Here is a 16,540-nt window from a genome sequence, read left to right on the forward strand (position 1 = left end):
CTGGCACCTTTAGGGCCTTGCAATTGGCACATGTGGGAGAGTGTGACTTTTTTGGGCATGTAGTGTACTTCTGCCCCATTTCGGCACAGTGGCCACAGGTGGACTGATTTTGCCTGCACATGTGCATAGTGTGGCCAAAATGGCACTTGAAACATTTGGGGGACTCAAATGGAGTTGGCTCTTTGAGCAAGTTCTCCATTGCTACTTTGAGTTGTAGCAATTGTTGGATAACTGTCCCCTCAGGCATGTTAGGATCCAGGGGGAAGTCAGGTTGTTTTTCAGGTTAAAACATTTGGGGGACTGCCACATGTTCCCTAAAGCAATGGCTACCCCAGTTGATGTAAATTATTGTTTGCTGGGAGAGGATCTTCCAGGCCTTGGGCAATAGCTCAAAGACCCAGTTAATGGCATGCCAGCTATGGCTTTTGTTTGAAATTTAGGGATTATGTGGAAAGTTGGTTCTTCATCCGGGAGTTCCTGTTTTAAGTTTCTGTGGAAATTTTCATTTGCAAGTCCTCTGGAGGGAGATCCTTGTCCACGTCTAGTACCAATATACAATTTTGTCTTGGGGGGGGGGGGGCTTGGCCAGGAGTCCCAGAGATGGTATTTTAGGGTTCTTAACAATCAGTTTAGCATTCTCTTCTATGGCTATCTCTATAATTACTCCTGTATTTTGCATTTTGCGAATTGACTTGATTTTAATGTTCTTTAAGTCATCTGTCAAGGAGTCCAAGACGATCATCTTGACCTCCTCACTGGACATACGACCGTCATTGGTGGAGGGTTTAAGTACCACTAGGTTAGGTCTGGATGATAGTGTTTTCTTCAGTGTAGTCCGTAGGTTGGCACCCGGGCTGTTTGTTTGGTAGCCCAGCTCCTGATATCTGGGAGTAGTCTGGTGGCAGGTTCCTCAGCGCTTGGGCATATATGGAGTCATGCTGTCACATTTGTTTTACTCCACAGTTAGTGTAGGCTTCCAATTTTGTGGTTGCCTTTTCACTTTCCAGGTGAGTCTGGATAAGCAGCAATTCTAGTGTATTCCATAGGGTGACGATTTCTGCCCTTAGAAATTGTAACTCTGTTAGTTGGCTCTTTGAGCAAGTTCTCCATTGCTACTTTGAGTTGTAGCAATTGTTGGATAACTGTCCCCTCAGGCATGTTAGGATCCAGGGGGAGGTCAGGTTGTCTCTTGTCTGTATCCTCGGTTTGGGAGAGGGATGGTTCTATGGTCCCTCTGTTTTCTGATTTTGACCTGGTTCCCCGATCAGATTTGGAAGTGAGTTGGTTTTTTGTTCCTCCTAATGGGAGGTTCAGTTTGAGATTGCTACATGTTCTTCATGTAGCTCTACTATTTCAAGGTTGTCGGTCACTAGTAGGGTTGTGCTTTCAGCTGATTTTCTCAATTTACGCTCCATTTTGAGCAGATACGGATTAGCAAGTTCACTGCGGATGAGTGAGTGGGAAGGCAGTCTCACAGAAAGAGCTCAGAAATTGAGGGCAGATGATACCCACTGCAAGTTACTAGGTGAATCAACTTATAAAAGTGCTTCACAAGAACAGCTACCACCAATAGGATTTACCCTATCAGTCACGTGCCATTTGCCCTGGGATGACATCCATATGGCCATTATAATGGTATTAGGTTAGACAAGTGATCATTATTTATAGCTTGCAAAATTACTCTATATATTGTATATGCTACTATATCACTATTATATTATTACTGTGTGTCCCGGAGGCACAACCATTTATCTTAAATATTCTGTACTCATTTGCATATTACGTTGATTATCAACGTAATATGCAAATCAATCATTATTACCTGGTTTACCTTATTTTCACTGTAGTTCTAGTTGGTGATAGATCTCAGCCAATGAGGTGGTCAGGTTCAGGTCATGTGATATGACATGAAGAATCAAAAACAACAGCAAGGAAAGCCCTTTGTTCTAACACTCGAGGAAGACGACATGGCCGCCTCCAAGTGACATAATTATTTCACACACATACATATAAAACTGACAATAAAAACCAGATATAGTATCAATCTTTATGAAAATCATATTTTCAGAAATCAGAAGTTTATCTTTATATCTGAACTCAATTTAGATTAATTATATTAAAAAGAATACAACCAAAGGTATTTTAAATTCTACAATGTTAAACTATGGACAGCATATAAAGCGTTGCCATATTGCCTAGCATACAGTGAAATAAAAAGTTGAAATAGTCATATCTTTTGGTTATCTTTGCCGATCTTGACGATATAGTTGTCTGCAGATAGATCTCAACGAATAAAACTCTCAAAACACAGAATAAAACCAATTCATACACTTTAGAACACTATTTAACACAATATTCTGAGTAGCACAGGAATTGTGCATCTGGCCAACACAACTGTCAGCACCCTCTTAACCAAAAAATGGTTTCGAATATAATTAGATATATTTGTCAGTGTTGGAGAAAGGAATAACACTTGCTCTCTGAGAGAGCAGTGCCATTGAAATAGCTCGCTGAGCAGTGACTGAAATAAACAGCAGTACTCTTCCACAAAGTACACTTTTATTTGAAAGTATTTCAAAAAAACAGTAATTTGGACAACTGAACCTTTGCACACATAAAGGAGAACTAAAACCATAAAAACAATGTTCTTAGTATTAGAATATTAAAATGAAATGCAACAGCTCCCTTTTCTATATATACAATAACTGAAAAGTGACATAATTCAGTTTGTTACAGACAATTATTCACATTGTAATTAAATCTGAAATAAAACTTTGTTATGGTGTAAAAAATGTATTCTTTAGTTAAATTTTTATTATCAGTTTAATCATTCATTCCTTTTCATTAATGATATCACTAAATTTCAGATTGGAATGAACTGTTTACCACCAAGTGTGTTGGATGTGGATTTCCAATTGAAGCTGGGGACCGTTGGGTTGAAGCTCTGAATAATAACTATCATTCTCAATGTTTCAAATGCACGGTAAATAGCTTTTAATTTCCTATTCAAAAAGTTATTAAAGAAAGTTTAATTGAATGAAAATCACAAAATTCATTTTCCACACTTATATGTTGGAACTAAATAGGTTATCATGGTAAGAACAGACAGGTTCATGCCAAAAATCTATTCTTGTCCATTCTTTTGCAGAACAGTCAACTTTCACAAAAAAAGCACATTTATACCTCAAGAAGCCACTGCTATGCACTATAAATTTCTAATAAGAAGCATTTAAAATGCTTGAATACTCTAGAATGGAAGAAAATGGGGTCTAGGATACATTTTTCTTTTGGATCTAAAAGATAAATTATGGCATAGGGAAAGATAATCAATCTATTGATCTACTATCTCATGAATATTATTATTATTAACCATATGGTGCAAGGAAGCCTGAAGCTTATGCTGCACCAGCCAAAAAAATTCCCGAATTACCCTGAGAGAGAGAGAGAGAGAGAGAGAGAGAGAGAGAGAGAGAGAGAGAGAGAGAGAGAGAGAGAAAAGAAATCACCAAGAAAGAGAAGAATGATGATATCCAGCTCAGGACCTTGGGTGTGCCAAGCCCATACTCACCAGATGTGAGCCCCCCCCCCCCCCCCCCCCCCCCCGGGTTAATATTCTTATAAATTCTTGGGAAACTCCAGTAAATAGGTATGTGAAAATATGGTCAGGGAATTAGAAGAAAGAACTGTTGTCACAATCAGGTGAATAAATAGCCGACTAGGCTAACCAGGTGGGTAATGTGCCTTCCTAGCAACCCAAAGGTCGTGGGTTCGAATCCCGCCTCTGGCTTGGATCAGTGTAAAATGCAAAAACTTTGGGAGGTGTATTATGGCCACAGAAGCTGATGCACCAACAGCTAACAAGGTGGCAAAAAAAAAAAAGGTGATGAATAAATAACAAAAGTATTAAAAAAAAAAAGGCAGCATTCAATAAATGGAAGAAGACAAATGAGGACATTAGAATAAACAAAGTAAAAAATAAATACAAAACTGAAAAGAAACATTTTCTGAATTATAAGATAACAAGAAACAATTCATTTCTAAAATAGTGAAACAGAAATTATGTGCATAAATATTATGATAATGTTGATATTAATGAGAGCAAAAATATCAACTTCTATTAGAAATTTTACTCGTTTATGAGTTAAAAAAAATAGGTTAGATTATAAGTAACCAAATACATTCCTAATGAAAAGCTAATGCCAGGGATTGTTGTACTTCAACAACATATCTACAGTGCAATCTAAATATAATATTTTGTACTTGAATGACCACATTCTACATCAGAAAAAAAAAAGTAAAAAAAAAAAAAAAAAATACATTGCCCATCCAAATATACTTAGGTCACTTTGGCAAGTAATTTATTCCAATAGCTGCTGCTGCTACTACTACTACTATGAAGTTAAGTTTCATGAGAGTCAGTTTTCTGCTGCAAGATTAGAATTAATAGTGGCAAATGGTGCAAGGAAGCAAACTTATAGCAAACTTAAGCAGTATCAGCCGCAAAAAAAAAAAAAAAAAAAAAAAAAATGCACATCATCTGCCCGTCCACTCCAGTAGTTGGAGTCTTGCTTGAATTTATTCAAACTAACTACTTTCACAACAGCAGATAGAAGTTTATTCCAACAATCAGCTACCTGCTGGCTGACTAATCGGCACATCTATCCTGCAACCATCCTTTTCAATTTGAATTTATGCTCCCTCATGTGGAAGATTGCCATCAGCATTGATCTTGCTTAATCCATTCCAAGCCTTGAACACCTTAATCAAATCACCTCAAGTGTCTAGTCTCCAGATGCTGCAATTTGTAGTACTGAAGCCTTTCTTGGTAAGAGCACCCTTTTTTCTCCTCACCAATCCCTGGGGTGGATGGGATCTATCCAGTTATATTAAAGGAGGCAGCAAAGGAAGTAAGCAAACCCTTAGCCATAATTATGAGAGCTTCTTTGGACTCAGGGGAGGTACCCATGGACTGGAGATGTGCAAATGTGACCCCGATTCATAAAGGAAGATCAAAGAGTGACATAAGTAATTACAGACCTGTTAGTTTAACTTCTGTTCTGGAAAAAGTAAGGGAGGCACTGGTCAAAGAAGCACTGCAGGATCATCTAGACTTCAGTTATAGTTCAGACACAGTATGGGTTTGTTAAGGGGAAGTCTTCTCTGACCAATTTGATTGGATACTATGATGTGGTCACAAAGGAACTAGATACAGAGAATAATTTTGATATCATATACTTGGATCTTAGGAAGGCTTTTGATACTGTTGCACATGGAAAACTGCTTCACAAATTGGAGCAGTGTGGCATTAAGGACAAGTTACTACAATGGATAAAAGGGTGGTTGAGTGGGAGAAGACAGAGTGGTTATCAATGGACACTGCTCTACATGGACTACTCTTATTAATGGAGCCCCCTAGGGTTCGGTTTGGGTCCATTGTTGTTTTCTGAATTTATTAATGATATTAATTATGGTATATCAAGCTTAATGTCTAAGTTTGTAGAAGATACGTACGAAAGTTGGCAGGGTTGTCAATGACACTAATGACAGTACGCTACTGCAACAGGATCTAGAAAAGTTGAGCAGATGGACTGAGAAGTGGCAACTGAAGTTTAACATTGACAAATGTTAAATTTAACTTTTAATCGTAATTTAACTTGACTTTTTCTCAACATTGCACTATACTTGTTGGGTAAGTCCTCCAATCTCCATTTCGTAATATCATTAGTGCCAACATTTATAACAATATCACCTTTTGCTTTTAAAAGGAATCTGCTCTAAGTCATCAACTTTTCCCTCTGGCAGACATAGATAGTTGTTTCTCATGGTTCTGCCTTGCCTCTCAGTAAGAATATACTTCTTTCATTCATTCATTTCACCAACGTTCCTGAAGGGAACCAAATGAAACCTCATTCAGGTTACCCACCCCCAAGGTGTCTGTAGCTCCCAGATCTCCAGTTTATAGAGTGACCACTCGTGGCAGGACTCTGTCAAAAGCTCTACTGAAATCTAGATGTATATTTTGTCAAAGTGGTTTCCTTAATCAAACTGCTTTATGCCTTACTATAGAATTAACCATTGTGGTCGGGAAAGATGCTGATACGATATATCAGTAGGTTTCTCTAAAAAATTTTTTTTTTTTTTTTTTTATGTGAAAACATGTATGGTGGCACTAGAATAAAACCGATTGGTAACAAAATTTTCTTACGGAAATGATGCAATTGACATCACTTCCTATTAGGTGGCTGTTAGATTTTAGGTGACTCAAATGATGTCACTTCCTAAATGGCACTAATGATGCTAGCTCAGTCATTAACATTAAGTCGGTAGAGTAAGCAGCAGGTAGTATATTATGCAAGAATAAAAGCTTCAAAGCCACCAAAGAAGCCTCATGTCAAAAAGGAATGAGTTCAAAAACATAGAGAATCAAAAAAATGCAGGCTTTAATAAAATCTATTTCTCAAGATTTTGATCAACATCAACCTTCTAAGTAGCGTAAGTAAGTTTCGATTGAACCATTTAAAAATTTAAACCATTTTGATTCAAGAAAGCAATAATAAAACAATCACTTTAACAAATAGCAATCACATCTTGCAGTAGTTTTTGGTTATGACATCATATTCAATAGTTAATGAAATCTACAAATGGATTTCATTAACTATTGAATTGTAAAAATACCAAATCTAAATTCAGTTAACAACCTATAAGAGTATTTTGAAGATGGGTAAAACTCCAGCTGAGCAAAATCGATAAAAGTATGCAAGAATAAAAGCTTCAAAGCCACCGAAGAAGCCTCGTATGTCAACAAAAGAAAATTCAAAAACAGAGAACGAAAAAAAATATTTGTGCAGTTCAATAAAATTTGCTTCTCAAAATTTTGACCAACATCAACCTTCTAAGTAGCGGGCATGAGCATAAAATGTTACATCTTTCACAACTTTGGTTCTAGCTGTTTGATTAAACCATTTAGATTTAAGAACGCAACAATAAAACAATCACTTCTTGCAGTAGTTTTTGGTTATGACATCATACTATTCTACAAATAGATTTTGCTAACTATTGAATTGTAAAAATACCAAATCTAATTTCACTTAACAATCTATAAGAGTACAGGAACTCCTCGACTTATGTAAGCGTTGCATTCCACGGAACGCTAAATAAGTCGGAATTTCCCCCATGCATGTGCAGCACTCACAACTGCGCTCATTGAATTGATTGATTAAAAAAAGAAATGTTTGACGAACATGTAAATAGAATTATTTATTATATTTTTTTATCTCATGCACAGGAAAAATTACAAAAAAAGAGAGGAGACAAGCATAACATCAGTAATTTTTACCTCTCAACCATCTTTGCCAGAATCGACATCTTCAGCTGATAAGTATGCCACTGTGGAGGTTGAGGGCTGTGGAGATTTAGGAGTCAGCCGCTCAATCTCATGAAAGAACATATTAATGGATGACTGGACAGTGGCTTTTTCTTTTCATCGTAGATTTCTTTGTAACAAGCAAACATATCATTCACACCTCTGTTAACTTTTAAGAATCGTTCGCTGTCAGGCTCTTCTTCTCAAACTTCGCCATTGCCGATGCAATTTAACAAAATGCCATTACCATCTCTCTCTGGTGATGAAGCATCTCGGCTCCTCATTTAGTTCATCTTGAGCTTCATCAGCATTTTCTTCTTTCACTTTCTCTGCCTGCAAGTCAACAAGTTCTTCATTAGATAATTTCTTCTCTTCTCCCTCTATTAACTCCTCCACATCTTTGGCATCAACCTCCAACTGAAGTATCTCTGTAGCCTTTACAATCTTATCTGTAACCTCTTCATATGATTCATCTTTTTTAAATTCTTCTAAGCCTTTTACGTGCCATGGGATATTTTCTTCCATGTGCCATTTAAACAACTTTTGGTAATTTTCACCCAGGCCTTATTAATATTTAAGATGGCATGGTAAATATTGTAAGATTTCCAAAAGTCTTAACATGAAATTTTTCTCATCGCCTACTGCAGATAATACCTGAGCAAATGTTGTGCATAAATAGCATGCTTTTAAATTCAAAATAACACCCTGATCCATAGGTTGGATAAGTGAAGTCATGTTTGGCAGTAGAAATGACTCCCACGTTCGAATTGAACTCATCTAGATGCATAGGATGTCCAGGAGCATTATCTAATAGAAGCAAAATCTTGAAAGGAATGTCGTTGTCTTTACAATATTTTTCAACCTCAGGAATGAAGCAGCATTTAAACCAATCCTCAAAGAGAGATAGTTATCGACGCTCTCTGGCTCGATTGGAAATGCATGGACAGGGTGGCTTTATTAATGCCCTTAAATGCACAAGGATTTCTAGAATGGCACAGAAGCAGTGATTTTAATCCGTAATATTCTGCTGCATTAGCCCCCAAGCAAGAGCATATCCCTATCTTTTGACACCTTGAAACCTGGCGTATTTTCCTCTTTGGCAATGTACGTTCGATCCACCATTATTTTCCAGTACAGAGCAATCTCGTCAACGTTAAAAATTTTCTACATTGAATAGCTGCCTTCATCAATAATTTTTTTCCAACACATCACAAAATTTCTCTGCAGCTGCAGAATCGGCACTGGCAACTTCACCGCATACTTTAACATAGTTAAAACCAGCACAATTCTTGAACCTATTAAACCACTTGGCTTGGGGTTTACCATAATTATCCTTAATATCTTCATAAATACTTCTTGCTTTTGCTTGAATGGTCATTAGACTCAGGGGCACTCAGATTCTGAATCTGATTTTCCATCCATATTATTAATAGCTGTTCCATCTTCGATATAGCACATGAACGCTGTTTGGTGATCACTGTTGATCTTAAGTGCGTTGATCCTTTGACATGTTCTTTTATACGCACACTGTTCTTTAAAATAGTATTCACTGTTGAAGCAGCGAGACCTAATTCCCTTGCAATAGATGACAAACTTTGTCCTGCTTCATACTTCTTAATCATTTTCTTCATTTCTAAATTCGTTTTGTTTTGTTTCCTGGCACTACCACCACTTTCACTTTTCGTTGTCGCTTTCCCTTCATCATAATTGTAAATAGGAATGAAGAGAAGTTTCTGAAAATTTGTTTTTTATATGATTGAAGATTTCAGTGAAGGAGAATACATTTCACCATAATAATGTAAAAACCTCCACAATTGCAGTTATTGGGATTATTGCAAATGCGAAAAAGATAGTTTATTACCCATTTATAATTAGATACCCTAACAGAAAAGCCCAATAAACTGGAAAGTGAAATTGTTTTTGTTTTATGGTCGTGACCTCCAGAAATATGCTTGAGAAAAATATGACAAAAGCGTTTAAAATTGATTCTTATAATGGGAACATATGATAGCGATGAAAGGGTAGTGCAATTTCCAATATAAATATGACCTTTTAGAGAGATAAATAGCTTAGTAATATAGCGAAATTTTCAACTTCCAAAGACTTGAAACCAATTACAAAAAAAAAAAAAAAAAAAAAAAATGTATTATTGGGTTCACATTATGATATTTTCACAATACCACCATTTATTCCTATGGGATGCAAAATAAGTTTCCACAATTTTAAATTTGAACCGGCCGGCAAAAACTTAAGTAAAGTCAAATTTCCGTAACTCGAGTATTACACAAGTCTGGGAGTGCCTGTATTTCAAAGTTGGCTAAAACTCCAGCTGAGTGAAATCAAGAGAATTATGCAAGAATAAAAGCTTCAAAGCCATTGAAGAAGCCTCCCATGTCGACAAAAAGATTTCAAAAACATAGACAACAACAAAAAATGCAGAATTTAATAAAATCTGCTCAAGATTTTGATCAACATCAACCTTATACATAGACTTCTCATCAAGAAGCTGGACCATCAACACCATGAAGTTATATTCAAGAACTTCCTGAAGATTTCAATCCAGAAGATTTGAGTTCAAGTGAATTACCTGAGGAATTTCAATTGATTCCTGAACCAGCTAGACAGAGTATACTGCAACAACCAGCTTTGATTGAATCATCCTAAAAGAAACAATCATATTTCAGCTCAATTGCCTGTTGTAGACCCTCCACAGGTTTCAACAGTAGTTAAGTATATGGTAGCGATTTATAGACAAACTGTTGGAAAATAAATGAGTGTTAAACCTGTGTGGCTGAGTGCCTTCTTCCTGATGGTCAAATGGCATTGTCGGTGTCATTTACATTTTAACCTAATCAAAAGATCAAACATATCATTGAATTCATCCATTTTGTTTTACTTCCTTACACAATTGAAGGAGCTACACACTGCTACAACAGTTTTCTCACAAAAAATGCAACTGAATCCCAATGATACTTAGTGGAGATTTCAATTAATTTTGCAGATACCCAATCCAAACCTTGGACTGATTTCTTAAAAAATTAATTTGGACTAATGTTAAATACTTCTAGATCTGTATCAACTACTAATCATGGAACTGTAATTGATGCTGTGTTTCAGACATTTACACTCTTTGCAATCTCAAGTGTACATATCATATTTTAGCTATCACAAACCCATTTTAAGTAAATTACCTGTTGAACATGTATTGCAACCTCAAATTGATGAAACTGTTGAAAAAAAAAAATAAATGCTTTAAAATGTGAAACGTGTTCAGATTCTTTTCATTCTTACCTTTAACCTCGTCCAATCCAAGATTGTTTTCACATAAAATTAAATGTCTTTCGTGCATACATGCCCCCCCTTTTTTTATATATATATATACTTGTATATATATAAACCATGAAAATAAGTTAACCTTAGAACATGAAATGACTTTTATAGTTTTCCATTTACTGAGAATAATTTGGTTTTAAAGCAAATTATTTAATTTTTAACTTTTATTTATTTATTATTTTTTTTAAAGATCTGCCATAAGAATTTAGAAGGACAGAGCTTTTATGCTAAAGGAGGTCGTCCATTTTGTAAAGCTCATGCTCGATGAAATAACATTCAACTAGTCATCCTCTCTGAGGCCTAGACTCAAAGTGAACAGAGATTATCAGATGGTGATGCAAAAGAAAGATTTTTATAAAGCCACTTAACTTTGATTAGCTGATCTTGACTTTCTAAATGATGCAACTTATGATACTCTTCAAATAGTTTTTACATGTGACTAAATCTGCTTAAATCAATAGCATAGTTTTATGCTGCAATGAATATGAATAAAACAATAGCAAATATCACACATTATAATATAACCTCCCCTTTGTTTTGTTATATTACTGTCAACATGGAGTTATTATTCCTATTCTCATCTCCTCCCTAGCTGTATACTGGCCATGCCAGTCAGTTTTCATTGGTGTATCTGAAAATTCTCAGTGAACATAATCAAACAACAAAAGTTTTGTGATGTAAGTTTAAAATATATGAAATGGTCTCTGTATTAGAAGATATTTTGTAAACATTTATGATTAGCAGAAAAAATTTCTGTGATGACTACTTCTCTACCCATTTATGGCTGAATATGTAATGAATGATGACACATTTATTTGAAACATTTCTCATGAATTTATTCATTTTCTGTAATTTTTAAAATATACACAACTTCAAAATCAGGATATTCAAATCCACAGAGATAACAAACTTGACTTCCTAGTAAAAATAATAATATTCATTTTGTGAATATTATTTAATTTTCATGAAATTCTTATTTAGGAATTTCCTCTGCAATAGAAAACAGAAAAAAAACATCTTCATTAAAAATAACTGAGTTCATTGTTAAAAATTTATACCCACCTTTTATGAAAATTATGTGAACTTTTTATGTAATCTAAAAGCTAATTAGCAACTGTAACATTTATTTGAAACATTTCACTTGGATTTACTCATTTTCTGTAATTTTAAAAATATAAACTCCTCATATTTAAATTATAAACAGACAAATTGTAACATTTCAATTTGTCTGTTTATAATTTATTAGTTCACACTCTCCTGGATTTTGTGTCCAAAATTTAAATTTAGTGGCAAGAATTGGTAGCCAGCCTTTTGATTTAGTGATTAATGGACCTTCGATTAGTTTGCAAGTCATTTAAATAGCCTGATGTCATAGTAATCATGTACAAAGGAATGATAATTCTTAACTTGAAGTTTCTTTGTGATGTCTGCTACGTTTGATCATGGCAGACATCATGTTCATGTAAATATCTTCCATTTCACTGTTTTTAAAACAAATATAAAAATGTAGCCTAAGTTTTATTTTTGATTGAGTAAAAATAGTACAGAAAAAATATTTTGTAGAATTATGGGATACTACTTTGGATACTACTCTCTCTCTCTCTCTCTCTCTCTCTCTCTCTCTCTCTCTCTCTCTCATTAATGATTTTAATGAAATTTTGTTTGTTTTTAATGCTTCTATAAAATCTGTAAATATAACTATTGTAACATATACAAAAGAGCCATAGTTATTTTTAAGGATAATCAGTCATAATTGCACTTAAATTTTCGAAAAACTTTAAAAGTGCAATATTAAGATCCATATTATTCATGTTAAGTATTATTCTTTTTAAAAATATTGTTCAGATTTAAACTGAATTGTAAGTTGATATTACTGCAATTGTAACAAATTTATTATATTTATTTGATAACACTAATAAAGTGTTTTGAAACAATGCATTGAGATAATCAACTTAAATTAATGTTCAGGAACTTCAGCATTGATTTTTAGTGAAGCTATCCAGACATTAAATTCTCCGATATAATGTTAGGTTTATAGTACCACATTAGCAACATCACGGAACTGGTTTTTAGTATTCCTGGTTTGCTGTTAGACCTTGCAGGACAAATTCATAATGAACAATGCCCTGTGAATCAAAAAAAAAATTAATAAACATGATTTGCACATTTGATTGAAGTTATCATGCTTTTTTTTTTTTTTGAGCCTTGGAGAAGATGAGACTCTTCCACTGAGAGGACAAGGCTTTGTTTCCTGGTAATAGTCGTACACCCACGATTCATCACTAGTAATGATGAAGAAACAAAGTGTGGGTCAGCAGTAGCACATTAACGAAGATCCTGACATGCGAGAATTCTTTCCCTCTTTGTGATCATCAGTGACTATGCCGGGCACAGACTTGGCTGAAACTTGTTTGCATGTTAAAATTGATTGACATATCTCATAAGAAATACCAATATTATTATCAATTTTGCAGATAGTTAGTCAGTCACTCCTGATCAGATCATGAACACGAGTGATTAAATCAATAGTTTTTGAAGTTCAAGTTTAGTGCCAGAGCAAGGATAATCTTTGACTGAAAAGGAGGTCTTCTTTAAACTTTGAAAACCACTGAAAAGTTTTGAAATGACATATAGCATCTTCTCTGCTAGATGTTTTTAACATTTCAGAAGTTTCTGTTGCATTTTTTTTCTGAATTTGAAATAAAATTTGCAAATTTACTGCTTGGTAAAACTGCTCATTTTAAAAATGCAATGAAACACAAAGCATCTTCTCTTTAACATGTGACAATTGAGGCTAATTGCAGATAAATAGGTTGTTGTTATTTGGTTTTTTAGGAGCAATAGCAACTAAGGCCATATTGCTCCGGGGATATGCGGTGGTCATTCCCTGACCTTTCTGCATCCTCCGTATTTGGTGGTCACGGGCTCGAATCCCAGGCTAATCAAGAAGCATGTGCTAGGCACTGCTGCTCCTGCCTACCTGGCTACAGAGGTGCCACAGATAAATGGGTGAATCCTGAATTACTATGTCTGGATGCATCACCCAACATTGTGGAAAACTTGCTACAATGCCAAAATTTCGAGATTAATGAGATCAATGTCTTGAACTTTATGATCACACCTAATACTACATGGTGCAATCAAAGAGTTCCCAGAAAGGTTTAGTTATTATGAAACATAACTAAACCTAAACACAATTCTCTAAGTGCTCTCCTTAAGCAGCAATACACTTTTGCCACTGTTTGTACAATTTGTGGTAGAAGGTCTAGTTAGATAGCTGGGAGAGCAATATGGTGGTCAGTAAACATCACTCTTCATTGCAGAGTGATGAAATATTTAGGCCATTGCAGAAGCAATGGCCTAAATATTTCATTTTTGTGAAAAGAAAAGTAGAGTATTGCATGGTGAAAGTTCAGCAAGTAAAGGGAAATGTGAAACAGTATTATTTAGCTATTTCATATTGCACATCAAGTGTACATATATGAAGATCACAAGTTGTGCAACAACTTGTGATCTTCCACTGCCCACCATCCTAGACAATTTTTCCAAATGTCCTCTTGCAGCCAGCATTAACACCTACACATATTCTCACCTTATTCATTATAGCACCTTTAGGAATGAATTCATAGTGCACAATATTATGGTGGTCAATAAACATCAAATATCATTTTTCCTTTAAACTTGCCTTGCTGAAATTTTTTTTGATTGCAATGAATGAGGTGATTTGTAAGTCAATAATTCACATCAGTCATAGAGACAACACAGTCTTATCCAGTGATGATAGACTTTAGAAATAAAAGATAACTTGTCATTCCATGACAGCTTCCATGTAAAATGCTTCAAGCTTCAGCAAGTTTATCAGAAATCAGTGATTCTGACATGAGTTGTCCAGCTGTTTAAAGTTTTTTTTCAGGTGAGGGAGCAATTAGTCTTTCAGCATAGTCACCTACTAAACTCTCTTCCTCTTTGAATTTATAGTGCCATATAAACAGAGAAATAAGAGATGGAGGAAACCCCTCTCTGTAAACCTTGCACATCATTTCCAATGTTTTACAAGCAGATTTCACTAACTGTTAGCAAAATTTGATGTTTGTACAATGTTCCAGATTTGACACTTTTCACATCCAGAAACAAAATATGTATTGAATGTTTAAAAATTTCTATATGTGTAGATGCAGATTGAAACTTGCTGTTTGAAAAAACAGCAAATCACATTGCATTTATTGACTATAGTGCTGTGCAGCCAGGTAGGAAACTTTGAGTGTGCTATAACATGCTTTAATCCATTCCCCTTACACTCTTTTGTTCTTCTGAATTGCTTGGAATTAATCTTCCAGCTGTGTTATTAGCTATATAATGAACAAAAATATCTTCAGAGTTCAGGTCTTGAACAAGGGCACAAAATAAGACTATAGAGTATCATTATAATTTATAGAAAAGTTTGCAATACACTTTCAATACTATGTTGTCTGTCTCTTAAATAGGCCTACAAGGCTGGGATAATTCATGTTGATGATTAAGCTTCACAACAGCCAGAAGATAAATAAATCAATACTGTAACCAAAAACACTTTATTTACAATAAAATAAGTATAAAATAGATATATATATCATAAAATAGATTTATAGATATATATAAAATAGATATATAAAATAGATATATTGTAAATAAAAATATAAATAAATATTTTGGAGGCAGCAGTCTCCTTCCTCAGCAGCATATGTTTACTGTGCGGCACATCCTTAAATAGCAGATCCACGGCACATATCACATGTCTGGAAATATGCCTCTTGAGATGAATATTATGTGATATCGTGTGTTTGTGTATGTTTTTAATTGCTATTTTTAAGTTAAATTATAAAAATGATATTTAATGACCAAAAAATGTTTTGTTGTGAAATTATAAACACCAATTTAAAATGTACACAAACCCTGAAAATATTGTAATTAATATTCATTAATTATGAAATTATACATGAAAATTATGATATTAAATATCGTAATCATCATGTTATATAGCTATATCAGTAGTAAAAACATTTTCATTTCATGAAAACAAAAATCTGCCTTTCTAGTGGAGAAAATTTAAAGGTCCTCAAAGAAGAAAAGTCATTTGCTGTTAGTAAAATTTAGATTATATATATGAATTCTGTTTGCATACATATTATCCACGGTTATACAGGAACTTTAATATCCTGTCGATAAGCAGGGAGTGTTAGTATCGGTTCACCAGGGAGTTTATGAAAACACCTATAAAATTTTTGGAAAGTTTATAAAAACAGTTTTCATATGGAACTGATATGGGTATTTTCTCTGCAGTTTCATATTTTCACCATTTGTAGTAATCCTATATAATTAAAATACTGATTAGGTCATCAAATGCAGACATTGTTCATATATTAGAGACACAGTATCACTCAGACATTAGAGAGGCAACAAGAGGAATTCGTGGATTAAGAATCTGCAGATAAAAGACCCTCTGAGCTGTAGTGATCCCAGTGTATTGATGTGGGATTGGGATTTACTTAATGACATAACTATTACCAATGTATCTCCAATACATTGGTAATAGTTGGGCAGTTGTAAGAGTGTAGTGGGAAATTACCAAGTCAGCCTAACTTCAGTAGCAGGGAAAATCATGAAGGCAATGATCAAGGGTGGAATTCAGGATCATTTGGATAGAAATGAAATTCTGAAGGATGTGCAGCATGGTTTTGTAAAGGAAAAATCATATTTAACAAATCTGGTTAACTCTTTTGACAGGGTCACTTGTGAGCTACATTTGGGGAATGATTTCGACATTATATATTTGGATTTCAGCAAAGCATTTGATTCGGTTCCACA

General features: G+C 34.6%; 1 protein-coding gene across 4 annotated transcripts in view; it reads left to right on the plus strand.

Moving 5' to 3' along the window:
- LOC150081675 (LIM domain-binding protein 3-like) overlaps positions 1 to 11,862 on the plus strand; it is a 273,752-nt gene extending 261,890 nt beyond the window's left edge. The window contains exons 16-17 of one of the 4 annotated variants that reach the window (XM_090378805.1): positions 2,868 to 2,983; positions 10,887 to 11,862. In XM_090378805.1, coding sequence (XP_090234931.1) covers positions 2,868 to 2,983; positions 10,887 to 10,964 — 194 coding nt within the window. In that variant the 3' untranslated portion in view covers positions 10,965 to 11,862. The remainder of the gene's footprint in view (positions 1 to 2,867; positions 2,984 to 10,886) is intronic. The other 3 variants (XM_090378806.1, XM_090378803.1, XM_090378804.1) reach the window with 3 other exon arrangements.
- The last annotated feature ends 4,678 nt before the right edge of the window (positions 11,863 to 16,540 follow it).

Source organism: Mastigoproctus giganteus, chromosome 8 (genome assembly GCF_048544385.1).
Source record: "Mastigoproctus giganteus isolate SK-2022 chromosome 8, ASM4854438v1, whole genome shotgun sequence".
Lineage (NCBI taxonomy): Eukaryota > Metazoa > Arthropoda > Arachnida > Uropygi > Thelyphonidae > Mastigoproctus > Mastigoproctus giganteus.